This window comes from Mesoplodon bidens (assembly GCF_964165515.1).
Source record: "Mesoplodon bidens genome assembly, chromosome: 12".
Lineage (NCBI taxonomy): Eukaryota > Metazoa > Chordata > Mammalia > Artiodactyla > Ziphiidae > Mesoplodon > Mesoplodon bidens.
Genome location: NC_138168.1, coordinates 40,113,319 through 40,135,512, shown reverse-complemented (window position 1 = coordinate 40,135,512; position 22,194 = coordinate 40,113,319). Strand labels below are relative to the sequence as shown.

At 35.1% G+C, this 22,194-nt stretch overlaps 1 protein-coding gene across 2 annotated transcripts in view; it reads left to right on the top strand.

The window, feature by feature from the left end:
* Nucleotides 1–21,466, top strand: part of HACE1 (HECT domain and ankyrin repeat containing E3 ubiquitin protein ligase 1) — a 97,685-nt gene extending 76,219 nt beyond the window's left edge. For both annotated transcript variants that reach the window (XM_081251361.1, XM_081251360.1), the window contains 5 exons: nucleotides 4,910–5,041; nucleotides 11,882–11,980; nucleotides 12,260–12,330; nucleotides 19,404–19,517; nucleotides 20,107–21,466. In XM_081251361.1, the coding sequence (XP_081107487.1) occupies nucleotides 4,910–5,041; nucleotides 11,882–11,980; nucleotides 12,260–12,330; nucleotides 19,404–19,517; nucleotides 20,107–20,209 (519 nt within the window). In that variant the 3' untranslated portion in view covers nucleotides 20,210–21,466. The remainder of the gene's footprint in view (nucleotides 1–4,909; nucleotides 5,042–11,881; nucleotides 11,981–12,259; nucleotides 12,331–19,403; nucleotides 19,518–20,106) is intronic.
* The last annotated feature ends 728 nt before the right edge of the window (nucleotides 21,467–22,194 follow it).

The window sequence follows — 22,194 nt, the reverse complement described above, 5'->3', positions numbered from 1 at the left end:
GCACTGTTAAAAGTGCTTTATGTGTATTAACTTACACTTAAACAATCCTATGAGGTATAGATACCCCTTTCTACAGGTGAGGAAACTGAAGCATAGAGAGGTTAAGTAGCTTTCCTCCAAATCACAAGACTAATAAGTGGTGGTTTTGAATCCAGACAGTCTATAAATTTCAAGCCTGAGCTTGTAACTATGACACTATATTTCTTTAGAATATAGACAGTTAAATAACTGTCTAAAGGCTCAAAATTGGTAACTGGTAGACCCTCAGTTTAAATCGAGGTCTGTATGGTTGTGTAACTGCTGGGCCTCTCATTTACTAAGGCAGTGAATATGAACAAGGTAGCAAATACAAATTTAGTGTGTTTTCCAAATTTATGGTTAGCAAAGGGCAAGGATGGGGAGGGAGGGATAAATGAGGAGTTTGGGATTAACAGATACATACTACTATATATAAAATAACAAGGACCTACTGTATAGCACAGGGAACTATACTCAATACTTGTAATACCCTATAATGGAAAAGAGTATGGAAAAGAATATATATATATATACATATATATATATATAACTGAATCACTTTGCTGTACATCTGAAACTAACAAAACATTGTAAATCAACTATACTTCAATTAAAAAATTTAGTATGTTTTCCTCCATTTCATTTTTATTTGGTTAATACCTTATATTTTATTGCTAGTTTAATTTGATTTATTTCACATACAAGCACATTTGATACCCATCCAAGTACAAAATACAAGCTTGTCTGTATAGATTATTGACTTAAAGTGGATTCCTATGTGTATCTTCAGGAAAGTATACTATGAGAGATCTTTTTTTGTGTGTGTGTGGTACGCGGGCCTCTCACTGTCGTGGCCTCTCCTGTTGCGGGGCACAGGCTACGGACGTGCAGGCCCAGCGGCCATGGCTCAAGGGCCTAGCCACTCCGCGGCATGTGGGATCTTCCCGGACCGGGGCACGAACCCATGTCCCCTCCATCGGCAGGTGGACTCTCTACCACTGCGCCACCAGGGAGGCCCCGAGAGATCTTTTTATTACTCTGAAAACTTTTAAAACAGTTTAGGTCTAATGTTCTCCATATTGAGTGTATGTATGTATTTTTAGATTGGGTTTTAAATTATCTTTAGTATCTTTTTGTCATTGAAGGAGAACATACTTTTCTCTGCATTTTAGTCGGTATATTCTAAAAATTCACTTTAAAAATCACCAAATCCTTGTAATGGTAACCTGAAGAGTCACTGTTTTCAATGACTGAATTTGTTCTACGGGAACTGATGTAATAGGATTTTTATCAGGATTTTTATCAGATGTAATAGGATTTTTATCTTTATAACTAATTAGTGACCTTAAAAATAAGAATATATTGGTAAAGGATAAATTATTGGAAAATGTTACATTGTAAAAATGTGCCTCTCTTTTTTCTTATATCTACTTATTCCTGCAGAAGAAATCTGGTATCCTTTGAGTTTTCAGTGGAGAAATTTTCAATGAAAACTCTTACATACCAGAGCAATAATAATCAAGTGGATAAGCCCAGGAAAGAAGCTTTTATTACTAAAGGATTTATATTCAAACAGTGAATTGAATTATGCCAGTCATAATGCCATTTTAAACTGTTAATTTAAAAGTAAAAATAACTATTTCAAACAGTTTTACAAGTATCTCCAAGTTTATCAGCTTACTTGAGATAAGAACATTTTGCTTTCACTATTAAAAGTTAACTATTAGTTAAGTAAACATGCTTTATATATATATATATATATCTTTCAAGAAATCGTGAAAAAATTTTCAAGAAGAAAAATAGCTTCCAAAAAAAGGTGTCAATTTTCAGCGTTACCACCACTCCTCCTAAGAAGACATAATTTAGATTCAAAGCCTGAAAGGAAGTTAAATTTTAAGGAAGATTTCCAAGGGGTGATATTATTCATTGCACACATTCAGAAGACTAGGAGATAATTAAAACAAAATGTTTCTATAACTAGGCATGCAATTTAACTGGAACGTAATATCTGAAAGTTGAATCTCAATCTTAGTGTTTTTATTTTTCCCTTGGCACTTATTCTTTGCTTACCTATCTTGTATCACTTATGAGGCTCAGAGGTTGAGCTAGGAAAAAGTTGCTAAGGCTCTTTTTTATTTTGTTATCTCTATGCTGAGGCTTTGTAAGTTGAAAGCTTTCTATAAACATAACTATTTCACCAGAACAGGTACTAGCTCAGATTCTTTAGTATAGTTATTTCTCCAGTTTACTTCTGTGGCATGTGGTATTATCTTATGCCCTCAAAGAATTAACAGTACAACTCAGGTGGGAGCACATATGCATCTGTTGGGGATAAAAATACCCCCCACACCCAAGTTATATCATCTCTTTAAATACCTTAGAATGAAGTGGGATTTTAGGTTTCCTTTATATTTAATGTCTATTTGAGCAGCTCTTTATGCCAGTGTTTTGTGGACTGATTGTCATCTACATGTTGACTGTTTCCTTAGAGCATTTAAGGTATTTGATGTAGTTACTCAAGGGCATGAAGTGTGTGGATCAGTCACTTCGATGCCTTAGTAGGTAGTGGGAATGCAACCAGTGTATTTCTGTACAGTATGAACCGTCAGAATCTTAGTGTATGATAATGGTGGATGTTCATAGTAATAATTGTGTCATCAAGAACATGTTAAGGTGTGTTATTCTCTCTGAGGATGTGTTCTTTAAGGAGGCAGGGAAACATTTTAGAAGCAGCTGGATTCAGATTTTTTTCCTCTTAAACACAGTTGTCTTTCAACTTTACCAAACAACTCAGGAGACTTTGTGATGGCTAGGGTTTATTTTACTGAGAAATAATTTAGACCAAGATTTGTCCATATTTAAATTAACTTAATGTGGAGACTGGTATCTGGAGGAGCTGATTTTTCACAAATTGATATCCAATAACTGTGGGCCAGAGCTACAAAAATAAACGTGGGAAATAATATTAGAGGGGACATTAGTATATTTGTGAAATTAATTTTTAAAAATAGAATGTATGAGGAAATAATAGGAATTAATTGATAGAAAAGAGTGTGTACTATTCTGATAAATATGGAATACAATGGCAAATCAAAATAAAGTGTACTTGAGCAGTTCATGCTTCATAATTTGAGGTCTTGAATGATTATTAGTGAATAGTACCTTAAGATTATAAAAGCAAAACGTCTTGAGAGAAATATATAATTTTAATGAATGAATGGAGCAGAAAAATTTTAGTATGTTCATTAAGCAGTTTAGTTAGAACAGACATCAGTTAAAAGATAATCATGTGTTAATGCTGAAATCATTGCTGGTTATTACTTGGAAGTGTGTTATATATATTATTTTTTTAGACTGGATCCTGAAAATTTAGTTTGTGTTTCTGTTTGGTTGTTTGGCATACATTTCTATTTCCCTCTCTCTAGTAACTACCTGGATGTAACTTGTAGAAACTGATTAATTCCTATACAATGGAGAAAAACCTTTGGGCAGTTGGGAGTGGGATTTGGGGTGGGAGTAGATTGAATAGCAGAGACAGTAGCTTTCCTCGTGCCAGATTGCAGAAGGAGCCATGCAGGGTTTGGGGAGGGCTGTGAGTAATCCATTGTGACAATTCTGTGGGTCTGAGATGTATGGAGAGTTCATAGCCGGAATCATGTATAACTTGCTGGCTCAGTGCCTGACGTTTTTTTGGCGGGGTGAACAGAGCATCAGATTAGTGCCAAAAAATATATATATATATTAAAGGAAGGGGCCTAAAATAGGTTTTCTTCCTCTGTGTTTAGAGCATTCGTTCCTGGGAGGTGAGAACTATATACAGCATATTGCTTTTAACTCTCAAAGTTTCACTTAGATGTAATTTAAAATATATGAATAATAACAGTGGTAGGGTTTATATACCGAAAGTGATGATAATTCATTTTGTTTGAGCCAAAATACATTTTTTATTGCTAGTTAAATTTTAAGAGACACTGTTCTTGATGATAAAGATGTGTATTTTAAAAGAAAATGTGTGAAAATAGGTTACCTTAACTCAGCATCAAATAGGCTACACTTAAATGAATCTTTTTGTCAGGTTCTAAGTGTGTTTTAAATGAATTTGTAGAATGTATGCATTCATCACATTATTTGTTGAACACTTACAAAGTGACAGCCTCTTTTCTAAGAGCTGAGGATATATACTGGTAAACAAAACAGAGCCCCTGCTTGCAGAGAGATTACAGTCTAATAAGAGATTTCAGTCAGAGAAACCAGGAAGTATACAGACATGGAGGCCTGAGCAAGCTTGTGTTTGGGGGATAGAGTGAGGGAGCAAAGGGGAAAGTGGAAGGAAATGAGATGAGAGAGCAAGGCAGAGGCTGGGTCATTTAGGTCCTTATGGACTAGGAAAGGAGTTTGGACTTCACTCCAAGTGTCGTAGGAAGTCATTGTAGGGTTTTGAGAAGGAGGGGTATGTGATCTGAATTATATATAAAAAATCTATACGTATTTTTAAAAAGTCACTCTGGTGTGGTGAAGAAGCGGTAACAGAGGCAAACAGAGGCAGCAGTGGTATCAGATGTTGCAGTAATACAGGTGAGAGATGATGACGGCTTGGACCAAGGTGCTAAACGTGGACGTGGTGAGACAAGGTCTGACTGAGAATGTATTTTCAGGTAGATCTAATAGCACTTGCTGATAGAGGGTGTGAGAGAAACCTGGGAGATTGATTCTTAGGATTTGGGCCTAAACAGGTTAGTGAATGGTAGATTACTGGTTTGCTGAGATGTATGAATATTTCTGCCAAATTAATTCTAAAGCTTTATCTCTTAAATGAGAAATGATTATACCAAGTGTCTTAATTACGTGAAATTAAAAAGAAATCATCACAGAAACTTTTTTTTTTTAATAGGCGGAGTATGTCCAGCTTGTCACTGAACTTCGAATGACAAGAGCCATTCAGCCTCAGATTAATGCTTTTTTACAGGGCTTTCACATGTTCATTCCACCTTCCCTCATACAACTTTTTGATGAATATGAATTGGTAAGGAAAAACATCAGTTCTTTTTTTTTAAATTTTTATTTATTTATTTTTGGCTGTGTTGGGTCTCTGTTGCTGCACGCGGGCTCTCTCTAGTTGCGGCAAGTGGGGGCTACTCTTTGTTGTGGTGCTCGGGCTTCTTATTGCGGTGGCTTCTCTTTGTTACAGAGTGTGGACTCTAGGCGCGCAGGTTTCAGTAGTTGTGGCACACGGGCTCAATAGTTGTGGCTCGTGGGCTCTAGAGCGCAGGCTTAGTAGTTGTGGTGCACAGGCTTAGTTGCTCTGTGGCATGTGGGATCTTCCCGGACCAGGGCTTGAACCTGTGTCCCCTTCATTGGCAGGTGGATTCTTAACCACTGCACTACCAGGGAAGTCCCAAACATCAGTTCTTTTGTTGTTATGCAACGCAACAACACAAAACTCCAATTGATGTAGTTTAGAAATAATTTTGGAGCACAATGATGAATGGAATAATGTAGAAGACATTATGGTTTAATGTTGATTTTTAGGGAGGTATAAGATTTGTGATTGTGCTTCTCTTAAGGTTAATAACCAGATTAGCAATTTCTTAATGTGGAATGGAGTGAGATTGTGATAAAGAAAAATGGAATGTATTTCCAAAGTATTCTACATGGGAGATGTTGAAGGCCAGTCTTCCCAAAAGCAATATTCACATTATTTCTAAATTTTTTGTTTGGCTGTATGAGGTAAAGGATACTGATAGTAACTTCTTGTACCTTTTATTTTTTCCAAAAAGAAAAATTGATTGAGGGATTTTCTTGTTGTATTTCTGTTATCTTCTCCAGCTTCTTATTTCATCATGTATATAATTTTATAATTTTCCATTTTAACCATGTATGGAGTCCACTGTCTTTGCTGGCCCCTAGTCTCTAATGAATGTTTCGTTTTGCTTCTTTAATTTGCTTGCCCTTCACTGTGATCTAACAGGATTTCTGATTTTATATGATTTATGTCTGCATTTTCCCCCATTTCCTTTTTTCTCTTTTATTTTTGGTAATAAATTATTTGTAAGCTCTTTGAGTTGTCTAACTCCTTAATAAAACCACACAATATTTTAAATAGAGTACGGCTGCTTTCTTAGTTTGGAATAATAAATTTTAGATTTGGAATAAAAAATTTTATAATTTGGAATAATAAATTTTAGATCAGTGGAAAAGTATCCTTTGGCTTTTATTCTGTCTCATAAAATTAGTTTCACCCTATGCCTTTCATTTTAATATATGAATAAGTACATTGGTGTGTACCAGTTAATTTTACATATACCAGTATTTTCAATTTATCACTCATAGTATGTCTTAGTATAGTAGTGGACAAAATTTGCTAAATAATGTTGAAGTCCATGGTGACTTAGTTTCACTAAATGTCAGTTTTGAGGTTTTTTTGTTGTGTTTTTACGGTTAAGATGAATGGTTTTATTTAGCATAGACTTGTCTAGTTTTTGTATAACCATAAAAGTTACTATTTTTAGTATTTAAAAATGGAGGAGTACTTATGAATTGTTAAGCAGAAAATTACATTATTTTCTGGACCTATGTATAAAAAACAAATAGCAACAACACAAATAACTGACAAAAACCTTGCCTCATAATTTACTGATACTGAGTTTAATGAAGCTTTTTATTGAACTACAATATACATGAGAAAAGTACATGTATCGTAAATGTATAGCTTGATGAATTTTCACAAACTGTATACACCCATGAAACAGCGCCCAGATCAAGAAACTGAGAAATCCTAACACCCCAGATCCCTCTCATGTCCTCTTCCAGTCACTCTGACCCCTCATGGGTATCCACTCTCCTGGCTTCTAATAATATAGACTAGGTTACCTGTTTTTGAACTTAATGTAAATAGAATAATCACCTAGAATATATTGGACTTCTTTAGCACAGCTTTTTGTTTCTGAGAATCATATGTATTATTGCAAGCAGTTGTAATGTGTTCATTTTCATTGCTCTGTAGTACTTCATTGTGTTAATATACTTTTTTTTTTTTTGTCTTTTCTACTCTTGATGAACATTTGGTGGGTAGTTTTCAGTTTCAGGCTATTCTGTAGATTATATATCTTGGAGTGGGATTGCTGGGATTTAGGGGGTGCATTTATTCCATTACGGTAGATACTAGCAAGTAGTTTTCCAAAGCAGCATGTCAGTTTACACTCCCACCAACAGGTTATGAGAGTTCTGGGTATTCTGCATCCTAAACAGCATTTAATATTTTTGTCTTTTTTATTTTTACCATTTGGGTGGAATAGTAGTGGTATTTCCTGGTGATTTTAATTTGTATTTCCCTGGTATTGAGTGTGGGATTGAGTGTGTTTTATGTTTATTGGCCATTTGTATACTCTGTTTTTGAAGTGTTTATTCAAGTAATTTGTCCATTTTTCTGTTGTGTTTTCTGTTTTTTTTAAACACTGATTTGTAGGAATCTTTATATATTCTTTATAGGAGCCTTTGTTAGATATATGTATTATGAAGATCTCCTACTCTGGTGTCTTTTAACTAATAAAAGTTTTTAGTGTTAACGCAGTTCAGTTTATCACTTGTTTTTTCTCTTCCCTTTTTTTTTTTTTAAATGAATGGAGCTTTTTGTGTCCTGTTTAAGAAATTGTTTCTTATTCCAAGGTCATGAAAGTGTTTTCCTGTATTTTCTTCTGAAAACTTTATTCCTTTGTCTTTTACATTTAGGTTTGCTACTGGTAAGTTTTTAATTGTGGTTCTTACATTAGAAGTTAGGTCAGGATTCCTAGTCTGTCTTCTACCCTGGCTTTACTAAGTTGAGCTGATTCAGATGGTGGGATTGTTTTGGAATAGCAGTGTTGTTGGCATGATGCTTACTTATGCAGTGATGATCATTATTATTATTAAACACTTAGTATTTGCCAGGTACTTCATGTGTATTAACTTTTAAAACCTTCACATCAGACCCCTGAGGTAACTTATTATTCCCATTTTACAGATTAGGAAAACTAGGCCAAAGAAGGTATGGGACTTGCTCATGTTCACAGAGTATGTGTTACATCCAGACTGTGAACCCATGGTCTCTGACCACAGCCCAGTCTCTCTTCATCAGTATTGCCTCTCAGTGGCATGAACTATATAAGTAGGACTTGGTTTTAGAACCTTTGGTGTGACTTTGTGTCTTTCGTAGGAAAGGGCTCTGCTACACTGGGATAGAAAACTTTTTTAAAAAGTTGGTGCAGGGCTTCCCTGGTGGCGCAGTGGTTGAGAGTCCGCCTGCCGATGCAGGGGACACGGGTTCGTGCCCCGGTCTGGGAAGATCCCACATGCCGCAGAGTGGCTAGGCCCGTGAGCCATGGCTGCTGAGCCTGCGCATCCGGAGCCTGTGCTCTGCAAGGGGAGAGGCCACAACAGTGAGAGGCCCGCCTACCGCAAAAAAAAAAAAAAAAAAAAAAAAAAAAAGTTGGTGCAAACATCTAAGTTAGATGTTCATCAGAGTTAAAGGATACTGGTTAGATTCTAGAGTTTTAGTGAAAAGAAGGTATCCAGTAGCATCAGTGTCCTTAACTGGATGTGTATTCATCCATTTGCGGACAGAACGCAGTCTCAAGTCAAGGGATGATCATCAGGTTGAAAAATGGTGACAACATTTTGTGATTACTATATTTATAACATTATTACAGTTGAGGGGTTCCTTAAATGTCTGAGGGACTGTCCTGCCATACTGTGCTGCTTATGAGTTTATCCATGGTGGTACCAGGATATTAAAACACTGAGTCATGTAAATTCTAGGTAAGCTAAGAGCTGTGAACACCTGCATGACTCAGTTTCTGACTATTAGTTTATGGGTTATATATGTTGTACCTAATTCCAACAGACCAATTCAGTTATTTTGTCATTTCCCTGGTGGTCCAGTGGTTAAGATTTTGCCTTCCAATGCAGGGGGTGCAGCTAAAATCCCACATGCCTCAGGGCCAAAAAACCAAAACATAAACAGAAACAGTATTGTAACAGATTGAACAAAGACTTTAAAGATGGTCCACATCAAAAAAATCTTAAAATAAATAGGGGCTTCCCTGGTGGCACAGTAGTTAAGAGTCTGCCTGCCAATACAGGGGACACGGGTTCAAGCCCTGGTCTGGGAAAATCCCACATGCCGCGGAGCAGCTAAGCCCGCGAGCCACAACTACTGAAGCCCGCGCGCCCAGAGCCCGTGTTCCGCAACAAGAGAAGCCACCGCAATGAGAAGCCCGTGCACTGCAATGAAGAATAGCCCCCGCTCGCCGCAACTAGAGGAAAGCTCGCACATAGCAACAAAGCCCCAACACAGCCAAAAATAAATAAATATATAACTTTAAAATATATATATATTAAAAAATAATAAATAAATTATTGATTGGGATTTAAAATCTTCTTGTTATATGCATATGGAGTTTGTATTGTGGACTTCCCATTTCAACTGTTTTCAGTCAGTTTAAAAACTTTTTTTTTTTTTTTTTTGCGGTACGCAGGCCCCTCACTGTTGTGGCCTCTCCCGTTGCGGAGCACAGGCTCCAGACGCGCAGGCTCAGCGGCCATGGCTCACGGGCCCAGCCGCTCCGCGGCATGTGGGATCTTCCCAGACTGGGGCACGAACCCGTGTCCCCTGCATCGGCAGGCAGACTCCCAACCACTGCGCCACCAGGGAAGCCCATAGTTTAATAACTTTTTTTGCCCAGGTGTTAAATGGGATAGTAAAGATCTTTTGTTCTCTTCACAAAGTTATAACATATGATGTTCATGAAATGCTTCCAATTTCTTGAGAGAATATTGTCTCACTCATTTTTATTCACAATTATTAACAATGAAAGCATACTTAATATTATTAAAAGCTTATCTTCAGCCTAGAAGGGAAGAGGATTAAACTCATGGGTTGTAAGAAACATGTAACAGTCGTCCATATTCCTTTTGGCAGATCTGTGTCAGGGTACTGCCAGGGAACAGAATTTCCCCAGATGGTTCAAATAAAGAAACTTTAATGAAGGAACTTAAAGAGGCATGGGCAGGTTAAGAAGAAACAAGATACGGTTGAGGCATCCAGAGAATAGCAACAGTGGAAAGCCGTATCACCCCTAGAATTGAAGACAAGTGGAGGAATTACTGTGAGGAGCCTGGTGAGAGCCTGAACCACCAGGGGCCACCTGGTGGCAGCTCTAGTTGAGGAGACATAGCTACTGCAAAGATGTACTGAAGCAGGGAGGGAGCAGAAAATACTCTTACCTGCAGACTACTGCCTGTTTCCCAGTGATGGAGCCCAACCTGAAACCAACAGGCAAGAGAGCCAGTCTGCAGGGATCAGCCTCTTGGGGCACAGAATGTGCAAAGGAAGATGGAAAATGTATTTGGGGGTGATAAAATGCACCCTACCAGAATGCCTTCATCTAGTTAAAGTATTTTATAATACTATGGCAAGGAGGACTGAAACATACCCTAGACAGGCAGTTCTCAAACTTTTTGGTCTTAGGACCCCTTAAAAGAAAAGAGTTTATATGGTTTATAGTAATTGATACTTAACTGTATTTGAAATTCAAACAGAAATGTAAAATTTTTTATTAATTCACATAAAAATAACAATTCATTACATATTAACATAAATAAAACATTTAAGAAATTAAAACTGCATTTTCCAGAATAAAACAAAAATAGTGGGAGAAGTGGCATTGTTTTACATCTTTGCAAGTTTCTTTAACGTCTGGCTTAATAGGAGAAACTGGGTTCTCACATCTGCTTCTGCTTATAATCTGTTGTGATATGTTGCTTGGTTGAACTATATGGAGAAAATCCAGCCTCAGATACGTTGGAAAAGGGAGAACCTTGCAGACTCCTTAAATAGATCCCAGAAACACCCAAGAGTTCTGAGACACCACCTTACATTGGCCTTCATTAGTATTTTTCAGAGCATACTCTATACTAGGCAGGTATATATTATGAGGAGTTGCTGTAGGAGAAGTGATTTTGAACCACATGGTATCTATCTCTGCAGTAACAAAGTCTGCTGTTCTGGCTTGTTGGTGTTAAGCTTAGGCTAGTTATTACCTCACTTTACTGTGTAAACACATCCAACTGAAATACGGGCTGATTCAGAGATTTGGACAAGCCTTTTTCATGTTCTCTTTTCTCTTGGGGAACATGATGGTAAATACTTTTGCCATTATTAATTTCATTCTTAGTTATTGGATTGATATTTTGTTTGTTTGATGATCTTCCTGGAAAAAAGAAGGATACCAAAAGTCATTAGTAGGAAAATTGCATTTTTTTTTCACCTTGGAGAAATTTGACTTGAAAGTTGGATTGGAATTATTCCAGAATAGAGTTCTTCAAAGGATTAAATCTGTTTTGGTTTTTTAAAAATAATAACTATTTTTATTATAATAACTCCTTTTTTTTCTAGTGATTAGGGTTTCTTGATCTTTTCCTTTGCTTAACCCAGATTTATTTAGGTCTTTGTTTTCATTTTCATACTGAGAGTACAGTATTTTTATAGAATTTAACAAATTCATAAAATACATATAAACCGAAGATAATAATGTTCACAAAATTATTGCACATATAAACTGTTGTGGCATATGTGTTTCTATATAAAGGTGAACTCTTATCTCATGTTTTAATTAAATTGTATCAGTGTAGAGACATTTCCACATCTCACAATATTTGAGATTATTAGTATCAGGTAGTACTTGTTATTGATGATTTACAGACACTGTTACAAAAATAAATCAGTTTTACATGGGATTAGTTTCTAATTAAGGCAAATTTACTATTTAAATGTAATCACTTTTTTTTCCAGAGAAGATTAATGAAATATTTTTCTTCTTCCCCAAAGGAGCTACTGCTTTCTGGCATGCCAGAAATTGATGTGAGTGATTGGATAAAAAATACTGAATACACAAGTGGCTATGAAAGAGAAGATCCAGTTATTCAGGTAAAGTCTCTCTAGAGCTTAGAATGAAGTTAAGTTTTGGTATTTAATCTTGTAAGCTTTTCAGCACTATTCGATGAAAACCTACATTAATTAAGAAAGTAAAGTTTTTCCCTAAATCTTCTCATGGGAATTGCATATGAACGCTTTGTATGAAATCTTTTTTTGATAAATGAGTTTCATGGAATAAAATATGCTTTATGAATATTGCATATTTCTCTGGTACTAAGAAGCCTGCAGTTGCTCTGAAATATGAGCTAAGTTTTTTATTGTTGTTTTTAGTGGTTCTGGGAAGTTGTGGAAGATATTACTCCAGAGGAGAGAGTTCTTCTGTTGCAGTTTGTTACTGGCAGGTAAGAAGTGTTTTTATGATAATGTGGAAATAATTTAATAGATTCCATTTCTAATGGCTTAGACATATACAACTCAAAATGAATTATTACTCTGAATTATCAATTTCTCACCTCCTTTTCCATTTTTTTAGATATTAAACAAAGGTTTATTTAGGCATTAAAGTTAAAACATACAGTAGTGCTCAGTAAATGTTTATTTAAGGTATAAAAGATAAACTGTTCCAATCAGAACTATCAGCATGTATATTATATTTTATAACTTGGTAGTCTTTTCATTCTGCAGATAAGTCAGCGATAGTAGCCAACACTTGTTGCTGGGACAACACACACACACACGCACACAATACATAATAATACCCATACACAGCAGTTTTTCTTCAATTCTTATCAAACTTTAAAGTCTTAAGATTTGTGGCCTGAAAAATAATTTGTGATACCACACTTGGAAAAGTCTACTTTTGGAACCAATTAAATATCATAGATATTAGAAAACAGATGATTTAAACATCTTTTAACTTACAGTTCTGAAACATGTAAAAGAAAAGGTCTGATTTTCATTCTTTTTTTTTTTTTTTTTTTTTTTTTTTTTTTTTTTTTGCGGTATGCGGGCCTCTCACTGTTGTGGCCTCTCCCATTGCGGAGCACAGGCTCCAGATGCGCAGGCTCAGTGTCCATGGCTCACGGGCCCAGCCGCTCCGCGGCATATGGGATCCTCCCGGACCGGGGCACGAACCCGTATCCCCTGCATCGGCAGGCGGACTCTCAACCACTGCGCCACCAGGGAGGCCCCATTCTTTTTTTTAATTAATTAATTTTTTATTTATTCATTTTTGGCTGCATTGGGTCTTCATTGCTGCGCATGGGCTTTCTCTAGTTGTGGTGAGCGGGGGCTACTCTTTGTTGCGGTGCGCGGGCTTCTCATCGCGGTGGCTTCTCTTATTACGGACCGCAGGCTCTAGGCATGTGGGCTCAGTAGTTGTGGCTCGCGGGCTCTAGAACACAGGCTCAGTACATGTGGCTCACGGGCCTAGTTGCTCCGCGGCATGTGAGATCTTCCTGGACCAGGGCTTGAACCCGTTTCCCCTGCATTGGCAGGTGGATTCTTAACCACTGCACCACCAGAGAATTCCTGATTTTCATTCTTGATAAGTTAGAATTTCATCTGTGTCCTATTTATGAAAATATAGTTCAGTCATTCCATTATAAATGTACATGGTTCTTCTAAGAAAGTTGGAACACAGAAAATTAGAAGAAATAGAAAAACCATCACCTGCCAGCAATAAGCACTGTAAATAATTTGATGTATTTATTTTTTTCCTACCTGTTTTAAAAACATAGTGTGAATATATATCTTATATATATGTAATTTAAAGTCAACTGTTTTATTTTTAAAGTAGTTCGTAACTATTATAGAAAATTTTGAAAATGGAGACTATAGATAGAAGAAAATGAAAATCCCATTAAGTAATTACACTATTTAGAGATAACACTATTAATATTTTGCTGTATTTTCTTAGTTTTAAGGTATATAATTAGAAAAATATATACTATATACCTAATTGCAAAGAATAAATAAAACATGAATTATTCACAGATTATACACTAAAGATGAAAGAAAATCTTGTCAGGTTTTTTTTTTTTTTTTGGCTACTTAGTGCCAGAAATACCTAGAGATTTGAGTAATTTAATAAAAAGCGTTAAGGGCTTTCCTGGTGGCACAGTGGTTGAGAGTCCGCCTGCCGATGCAGGGAGCACGGGTTCGTGCCCTGGTCCGGGAAGATCCCACATGCCGCGGAGCGGCTGGGCCTGTGAGCCATGGCCACTGAGCCTGCGTGTCTGGAGCCTGTGCTCCGCAACGGGAGAGGCCACAGCAGTGAGAGGCCCACGTACCGCAAAACAAAAACAAACAAACAAAAACGTTAAACAAAAATTATTTTTTCTATGTAGGAAGGTTAGACAATTCAAATTTTTAAAAAATCACCTTTAATATTAGTCTCTGAATATAATCACTTAAAATTTTGGTTATTTTTCCAGAATTTTTCTCACATATATAAATTTTTATTTTTAAAAAACATTGTTCCTATTTTATAACTTTTGAATTTAGCAATATATCATTAAAAATTGTTTCATTTATAGATCTAGTTTTTTAAATGGCCGTCTATTCTTCAGTCTGTGGACCTCCCTTAATTGATATTGTCCTTTATTGCTCCATTTTCCTGTTTATGAATAATGCTGAACAAATAAGAAATTCTTGTGCTTTATACACTTGCAGCCCAGTTTGATTATTTATAAATATAGGATAAATGTAATATATAAGATATATAGGATAAAAATACAGGATAAATTCTTAGAAGGGAAATTTTTAGATACAAACGTATATAAATTTTTATAACCCTGAGACATTGTTCATTTAACCTTCAGAAAAATATCAGGATTCACCTCAGCCTATTTCTTTTATTCTATCAATACAGGATATAATCATTTTTATTTTCATAGTTTCATATATGTATACTTTGTATGGTGTGTATTTCCTTTATTTTTTGCACATTATTCTACCATCATTTTCAAAAATTTGGTTTTAAATGTTCTGTATATATAGGGACATTAACTCTGCAAATATCTTTCCCAGTTTATCATTTGCCTTTTAATTATATTAAGTTAAACATACAGATTTCCCTGTAATTTAGATTATAAATTTAATTTATAAAATTATATAATGAAAGTGCTAAATTAGGTTGCAAGTTGATTATCAGTACTTTCCTTATGTTTTTTTAAATAAATTCTTCCCTACTCCCGAGATTTTGTATATATATGTTTATCTACCTTTTTTTCTGTAACTTTTTTGTAGTTTCTATTTTTACATACCAATTTTTAAGCCATCTGGACTTTATTTTGGTTTATGTTATAAGGCAGGGCTCTTTGATTATTTTTCTAAGCAGTTTATATTTAAACACCATTTAATAAATTATTATATTTTCCTTCATGATTCAGTTGGTATGAGTCTTTAAGATGTAGGAAACAATTATTCAAGTTCTTTAGTTCTAAAAATGTCTGTTAGATTGCTGCTCTTGTAGAATAAAAAACACTTCGATTAGTAATACACAGTACGTCTCCCGTGTCAATAGTGCAGTCATGGTTAGCAATGCTGAAAAGAACTGCACTGTTTACTATTTAATTGGTCGAGAAGTGTAGCTGCGAATCCATTTAAACTGATGAAGGATGTGGGTAAAGAGTAGAAGCCAAGAGGGAGGAGATATGGGGATATATGTATATGTATAGCTGATCCACTTTGTTATAAAGCAGAAGGTAACACACAATTGTAAAGCAATTATAAAGAGGTTTAAAAAAAAGAGTAGAAGCCAAGGAAGCTGAGGGGAAACTACATGGAGCTAAGCTTTACCTTCAGGTTGAAGAATCCACTTTTCGGCACTTAGTCTACATGGAGTCCTTGTTTTGAATTCAAACTAAGTCTTAAGCTCTTTTATTGTTTTTTTTGTTTTGTTTTGTTTTTTTTGCGGTACACTGGCCTCTCACCACTGTGGCCTCTCCCGTTGAGGAGCACAGGCTCCAGACGCGCAGGCCCAGCGGCCATGGCTCACGGGCCCAGCTGCTCCGCGGCATGTGGGATCCTCCCGGACTGGGGCATGAACCCGTGTCCCCTGCATCGGCAGGCGGACTCTCAACCACTGCGCCACCAGGGAAGCCCTTAAGTTCTTTTAAACCTTAACTTTCCTTTTACACTAGACCCAGTTATCAATAGGTATAGCATTTGCCATTCTAGACTTAGAGTGTGGTTTTTTTTTTTTTTTCCACTTTTTGGAAAATTCTGTCATTTATATTTAGATTGTAGAATGTCTTTCTCTGTGTCCATAGTATAATTTAAAAGAATCTTACTAAAGAGTCAAATGTGTTCCAGTTGTAGAAGCAAGAATCTGTATCAGCAGTAACTTTAAAATATTTTTATGGTGGTGACAATATTTTGTTTATCTACAAGGCTGTCTTAAATGTCTTACTCTTGTTTCATTATCTCTTAAGAATAATAAAAGTCAGACTTGATTATTTCTTTGTGTATAAAATAGAAATATTTCATTTTTATTAACTGTAATTTTACATTGTATATGTCAGGTGTCATAATACTCAACCAAAGACCATTTATTTTTCTCATACATGCTTAAGCTTGATGAGCCATAATCTTAGCTAAGATCCACTGGTTTTTCAAGTATGGGGCCCAGTCATTGTAGTTTAGAGGAAGAGGAGTAAGGTTTCAGAGATTGTTTGTGAATATCAGTTTACAGAATAATTTCAATTTAGATATGAAAATTGGGGGATCATCTGATTTTTTAAGCTTATTTTTCAAAATTTATTTATATGGAAGACATTAGATTGATCATTCTGTTATTGACATACTGTGCTATAATTTGTGTAAGAATCAGTCTCAAGGCTCATCTTCTCACCTTGTCCTGCTGAAGTGGAATACTTGTTTTTAAAGTCTGCCTCTGTAGGAAATTGAAAACAGCTTGCCTTTTATTCCTTTTCATTTTTGGTCACCTTTGCTAAATTTTTAGGCAAAGGGTAAATATACAGAAAGTAATGTTTCAGTTTACAGACATATTCAGGTCTTTAGATATTCTCTTTCCCTAAGTAGGAATTGCTCATGTGTTAGTGTTTTGTTAGCAAGATGCAGGCATCCTTTTAACATTCACTTGGATTTCTAAAGTAAGCTTAGGCATTTCATCAATAAAGTGTTTAATAGCAACCAAACTACTTCCCAGCTAGAAAAGAAAAATGCTGGGAAGAGATCTATTTATATTGGATTGTTTTTTTTTCCCTGTGAATGTAAACATATCATCTGTGATTTCAGACAGAAAATCCTGGTGCATTATTCGACAGTTTTTTTTTTAGTGTGTGTGGTAAAACATACTTAATATTAAACATTTTAATCATTTTTAAGTGTACAGTTCTGTGTACAGTCACATATTTGTGCAGCCATCACCACCATTCATCTCCTGAGCTTTTTATCTTTCTCAGTTGAAATTGTACCTATTAAACACTAACTTTCCATTTCCCCTACCCCCAGCCTCTGGCAACCACCATTCTACTTTCTGTCTCTATGAATTTTATAATTTTTTAAATAGATTTATTTATTTTTATTTATTTATTTTTGGCTGTGTTGGGTCTTCATTGCTGCTTGCGAGCTTTCTCTAGTTGCGTTTAGCGGGGGCTACTCTTCATTGTGGTGCGCGTGCTTCTCATTGTGGTGGCTTCTCTTGCTGTGGAGCACGGGCTCTAGGCACACGGGTTTTAGGCACACGGGCTTCAGTAGTTGTGGCATGTGGGCCCAGTAGTTGTGGCTCGCGGGCTCTAGAGCGCAGGCTCAGTAGCCTCAGTAGTTGTGGCGCACAGGCTTAGTTGCTCCGTGGCATGTGGGATCCTCCCAGACCAGGGCTTGAACCCGGGTCCCCTGCATTGGCAGGTGGATTCTTAACCACTGCGCCACCAGGGAAGTCCCTCTATGAATTTGATTACTTTAGGTCCCTTATGTAAGTGGAATCATACATTATTTGTCTTTTTGTGACTGGCTTATTTCACCTAGCATAATGTCCTCGAGATTCATCCATATTGTAGCATATGTCCTTTTAAAGGCTGAATGGTATTCCATTGTATGTGTTTACCACAGTTTGCTTATCCTTTCATCCATGGACAGTTATTTGGGTTGAGTCCACTATTTGGCTATTGTGAGTAATGCTGCTATGAACATGGATGTACAAATATCTGTTTGAGTCTCTACTTTCTGTTCTTTTGGATATTTACTGTAATTCTATGGTTAATTTTTTGAGAAACTGCGATAATGTTTTCCACAGTGGCTGCACAATTTTACATTTCCACCAGCAATTGCATAAGGGTTTCAATTTCTGCATGTCCTGTCCAATACTTGTTATTTTCTAGTGATCTTTTTTTTTTAATAGTTATCTTAATGCCTATGAGGTGGTTATCTCAATGAGGTTTTGATTTGCATTTCCCTATTGACAAGTGATGTTGATTGAGCATCTTTTTGAATGCTTATAAGCCATCTGTGTATCTTCTTAGGAGAAATGTCTATTTGAGTCCTGTCCCTATTTTTTAAATTTTAAAAATTGTCCCTATTTTTTGTTGTTGTTAAATTGGAGGAGTTCTATATATTTTCTCGATATTAATTCCTTGTCATATTTATGATTTCAAAATATTTTCTCCTGTGGCTCACATTTTCACTCAGTTCATGGTGTCCTTTGGCACACAAGTTTTTAATTTTGATGACGTCTAATTTATTTTTCTTTTGTTGCCTGTGCCTTTGGTGTCATATCCAAGAAATCATTACCAAATCCAGTGTCATGAAGTTTTTCCCCTGTATTTTCTTCTAAGACTTTTATAGTTTTAGCTCTTCATTTAGGTCTTTTATTCATTTTGAGTTAACTTTTTGTATATGGTGTTAGGTACGGGTCCAACTTCATTTTTTTGTAGTGGATATCCAGTTTTCTCAACACAAATTTGTTGAAAAGACTGTCCTTTTTCCATTGGAGGTTCTTAGCACTCTTGTCAAAAATCATTTGGCCATATATTTAAGGGTTTATTTTGAGTTTCTCTATTCCATTGGTCTATGTATCTGTTTTTATGCCAGTGCCACAATGTTTTGATGACTGCAGTTTTGTAGTTTAAGTTTGGAAATTAGGAACTGTGAGACCTCTGAGTTTGTTCACCTTCCTGTGGTCTCACTATGTTAGGGGACATTTAAAAAGAATACAACCAATGTTCTAAATCTCTGGAAAGAGAAGTGTAAAGAATTTTCTAATTTTCCCACCGTGTAAAACAATACAAAACAAAAACCCTTTGACTCTAGATATTTTTCACAGACAGGGAAATCATTTGGATAACATGTAAGAGCCTCTGTTGCTTGAATTAATCAAGTAAGCCATTTATTTATTCAGCAAATATTTAATGAACATCTACTAGATACTAGTCATTTTGCTAATTTGAAATATACCTGTTACCAAGATTTTCCTTGCATGACTACAACTTACTAAGATATGAACTCTTAGTTCCAGGGTCCCACATGGTGGATTTGCTAATATCATGGGTGGAAGTGGATTGCAGAACTTTACAATTGCTGCTGTGCCATATACTCCAAATCTTCTACCGACTTCAAGCACATGGTATGTTAAGTTGGTTTATTTAAATGCATTGCAAATTGTTCTGATTAATTTTAATTAATTAATTTTAATTAATTTTAATTAATTAATGATCAAAGGTCTAACTACTGTATTGCTGCATTGAGAGGAAAATCTCAACAGTGATCTCTATTCAACATTTTGTAATCACTGATAAATAAGTAGCTACATAGTTTCTTGCCTTCCCCTTTTTTGGTAGGGAAAATGTTTGAGGAAACTACCTACCTATACTCTAATTGAATATGTATAGTTCAAGTATCACTAAAGTTACACTGTCATAAGTATCACTGAGTTACACCATCATTTCAAACTAAATTGCCCTATTGCTTATTTATTTTAGGCTGAAGGGAACTTATTTTCTTCTACTACATTTGCATGCTAAAGGAAACTGCAATGCAGCAGGGTGTTTTTTTTTTATTTTTCTTTTTCAATACTACTTCAGGGTTTTCCAATTTGATTGCAAATTTAAGAGGGTGGTTTTATGTTAATTTTGAGTAGTGTTTTCACTGCTAGACAAAACAATAAAAAATTTCAGAGATTTCTTAGTTAATAGTGGTATATTTTTCTTTTAAAGTATCAACATGCTCAAGTTACCTGAATACCCAAGTAAAGAAATACTCAAGGACAGGCTTCTTGTGGCACTACATTGTGGAAGCTATGGTTACACAATGGCATAATGAAGTCTGGAAAATTCATCTGACTGCTGATGCGCAATGCAGAGTCTCAGAAGTAATTTAGGAAACCGTCAACAGAAAAGCAGCCTAAATGCAGCCCATAGGCAGGGCTGGTGTTTAAAATTCATAAAGGATCAGGTTTCCTTTCTTCCCCCTCTCTTTTCCCTTTTATGTTTTCTCAGTTTGTGATACAATTAGAAAGTATAAATCACAGTAGTCTTCATTTAAAAAATGCTAATTGAAAATAGTAGAAACTGTCCTTTTTCATATTTCTTTAATCTTATCCAAGAGTGTGTTAAGGCAGAATCTTATTCTACATTCCATGTCCGCTATGTAACTGTTCTGTTAAAAAGGTGTTGTCTCTTTTATTTTTCTATATAGTAAATTATATTAGGACATCCAGCTTGGTATGTCCTATTGCATGTAAAGTGCCATTTATATTTTGGAAAACTATTGTATAGAATGGATTAATTTACATTGTGTATAAAGCCACAAATATGTATTTTCCCATATTGAATCTATATTGCAGTGATGTTTTCTAGCCTTTCAGTATTTTAATATGTAAAGTTTAGACTGATGTGACTAATAAACAGCTGATGAAATGACGTCTAATTTATATATTAAAGCTTATGCTATATTGTATGAATTATTTGCATCTTTCAGTGGTCAGTTTTTCACATACATATATTGTCTCAAAGTTTTTCTTATGCCTTATTTTAATTTATATCTTAGATAAAATTAAAATACAATATTTTACTGGATTTCTTTTTGTTACTATTGTTTTATCTGTGAGCTCTAATGATACATTTGAAAACGTAATCTGATGTGCAGATTACAGTTTAAGTTTGTAATTTTTCTGTAAATTTTCTTTTTATTATTAGAATGTTGAGTTCAAGTGATGTATGCGTAATACAAAGCAGTGGGTTTTTAAATTTTAGGGTGTCTTTGAAAAGACACAGTTGAGTAGTTACAGCATACCTTTTAGGGGAAGTAGGAACACTCAGACATTTAAAAATACTAATAGGGGAATTTGTAATGTTTAGGACCTTGCCTTTGGAAACTAAAAATAGATTATCCAGTGGCATCATTATTGGTAAAATGACTCTTATATACATATTTTCTCATATGAGCAGCCACTGTATTTGTCACTGACAAATGTAGACAATGTATATGTCAATATAGGCAAATATGTATTGTATATACATGTATATAGGCATATATGTTGAAAGCTTTGCTAAGTCATAAAATTTCTTTAATACATGTTTTTTGGTCCTCTTTTGTTATTGTGGGTTTTTTTTTTAATATTAAGAAAACATCTCTCAACAGATTACATTAAAAACTAAGAAATCTTTTAAAATTACTATTAGCCCTAAAATTAGGATTCAGATGCATTATTTACAACAAATGAAGCTAATAATTTTTAAAATGTTGGTTTTTGAAATTTAATTGTACAAGAGGTCATTGCCTTCTAACTTCAGATAGGTAACTGATTTATTTAATATTACATTGCTTATAATTTTAGTATTTACAAGCATTTCTGTTTATAATCATACATTGGCTTTGTCATTATTGATCCTTTTGCAGGTATTTATGGAGAGGAGATAATAAAACATTAAAAATCTCATGGTTTATATACATGAATTTGAATATTTTTTATATAGAGCTAGCAATTTTAGGGTTTATTCTTTTATATTATCTTTAGTTTCTAAGCTATAAGAATTTAGCTAATATAAAAAGATTTTATATGGATTAAAAATCCTATTTAAACTAGAGGCAGCAAGTCTTTTTAATTCTATTCCCACAATTTCTTCTGTAAGTAGATGGATATGTTGAATGCAAATATAAAAAATGATTCGAGATTTTCTTCTCCTTTGGGTAAAAGAAGATTACACTAATAGGAAAATAACTCTTACAACATGTGGTAGTTTCATATAAGGAAGAAGACAGAAATACAGCACTTTACAGGAATGAAACTAGAAGGCAAGGGA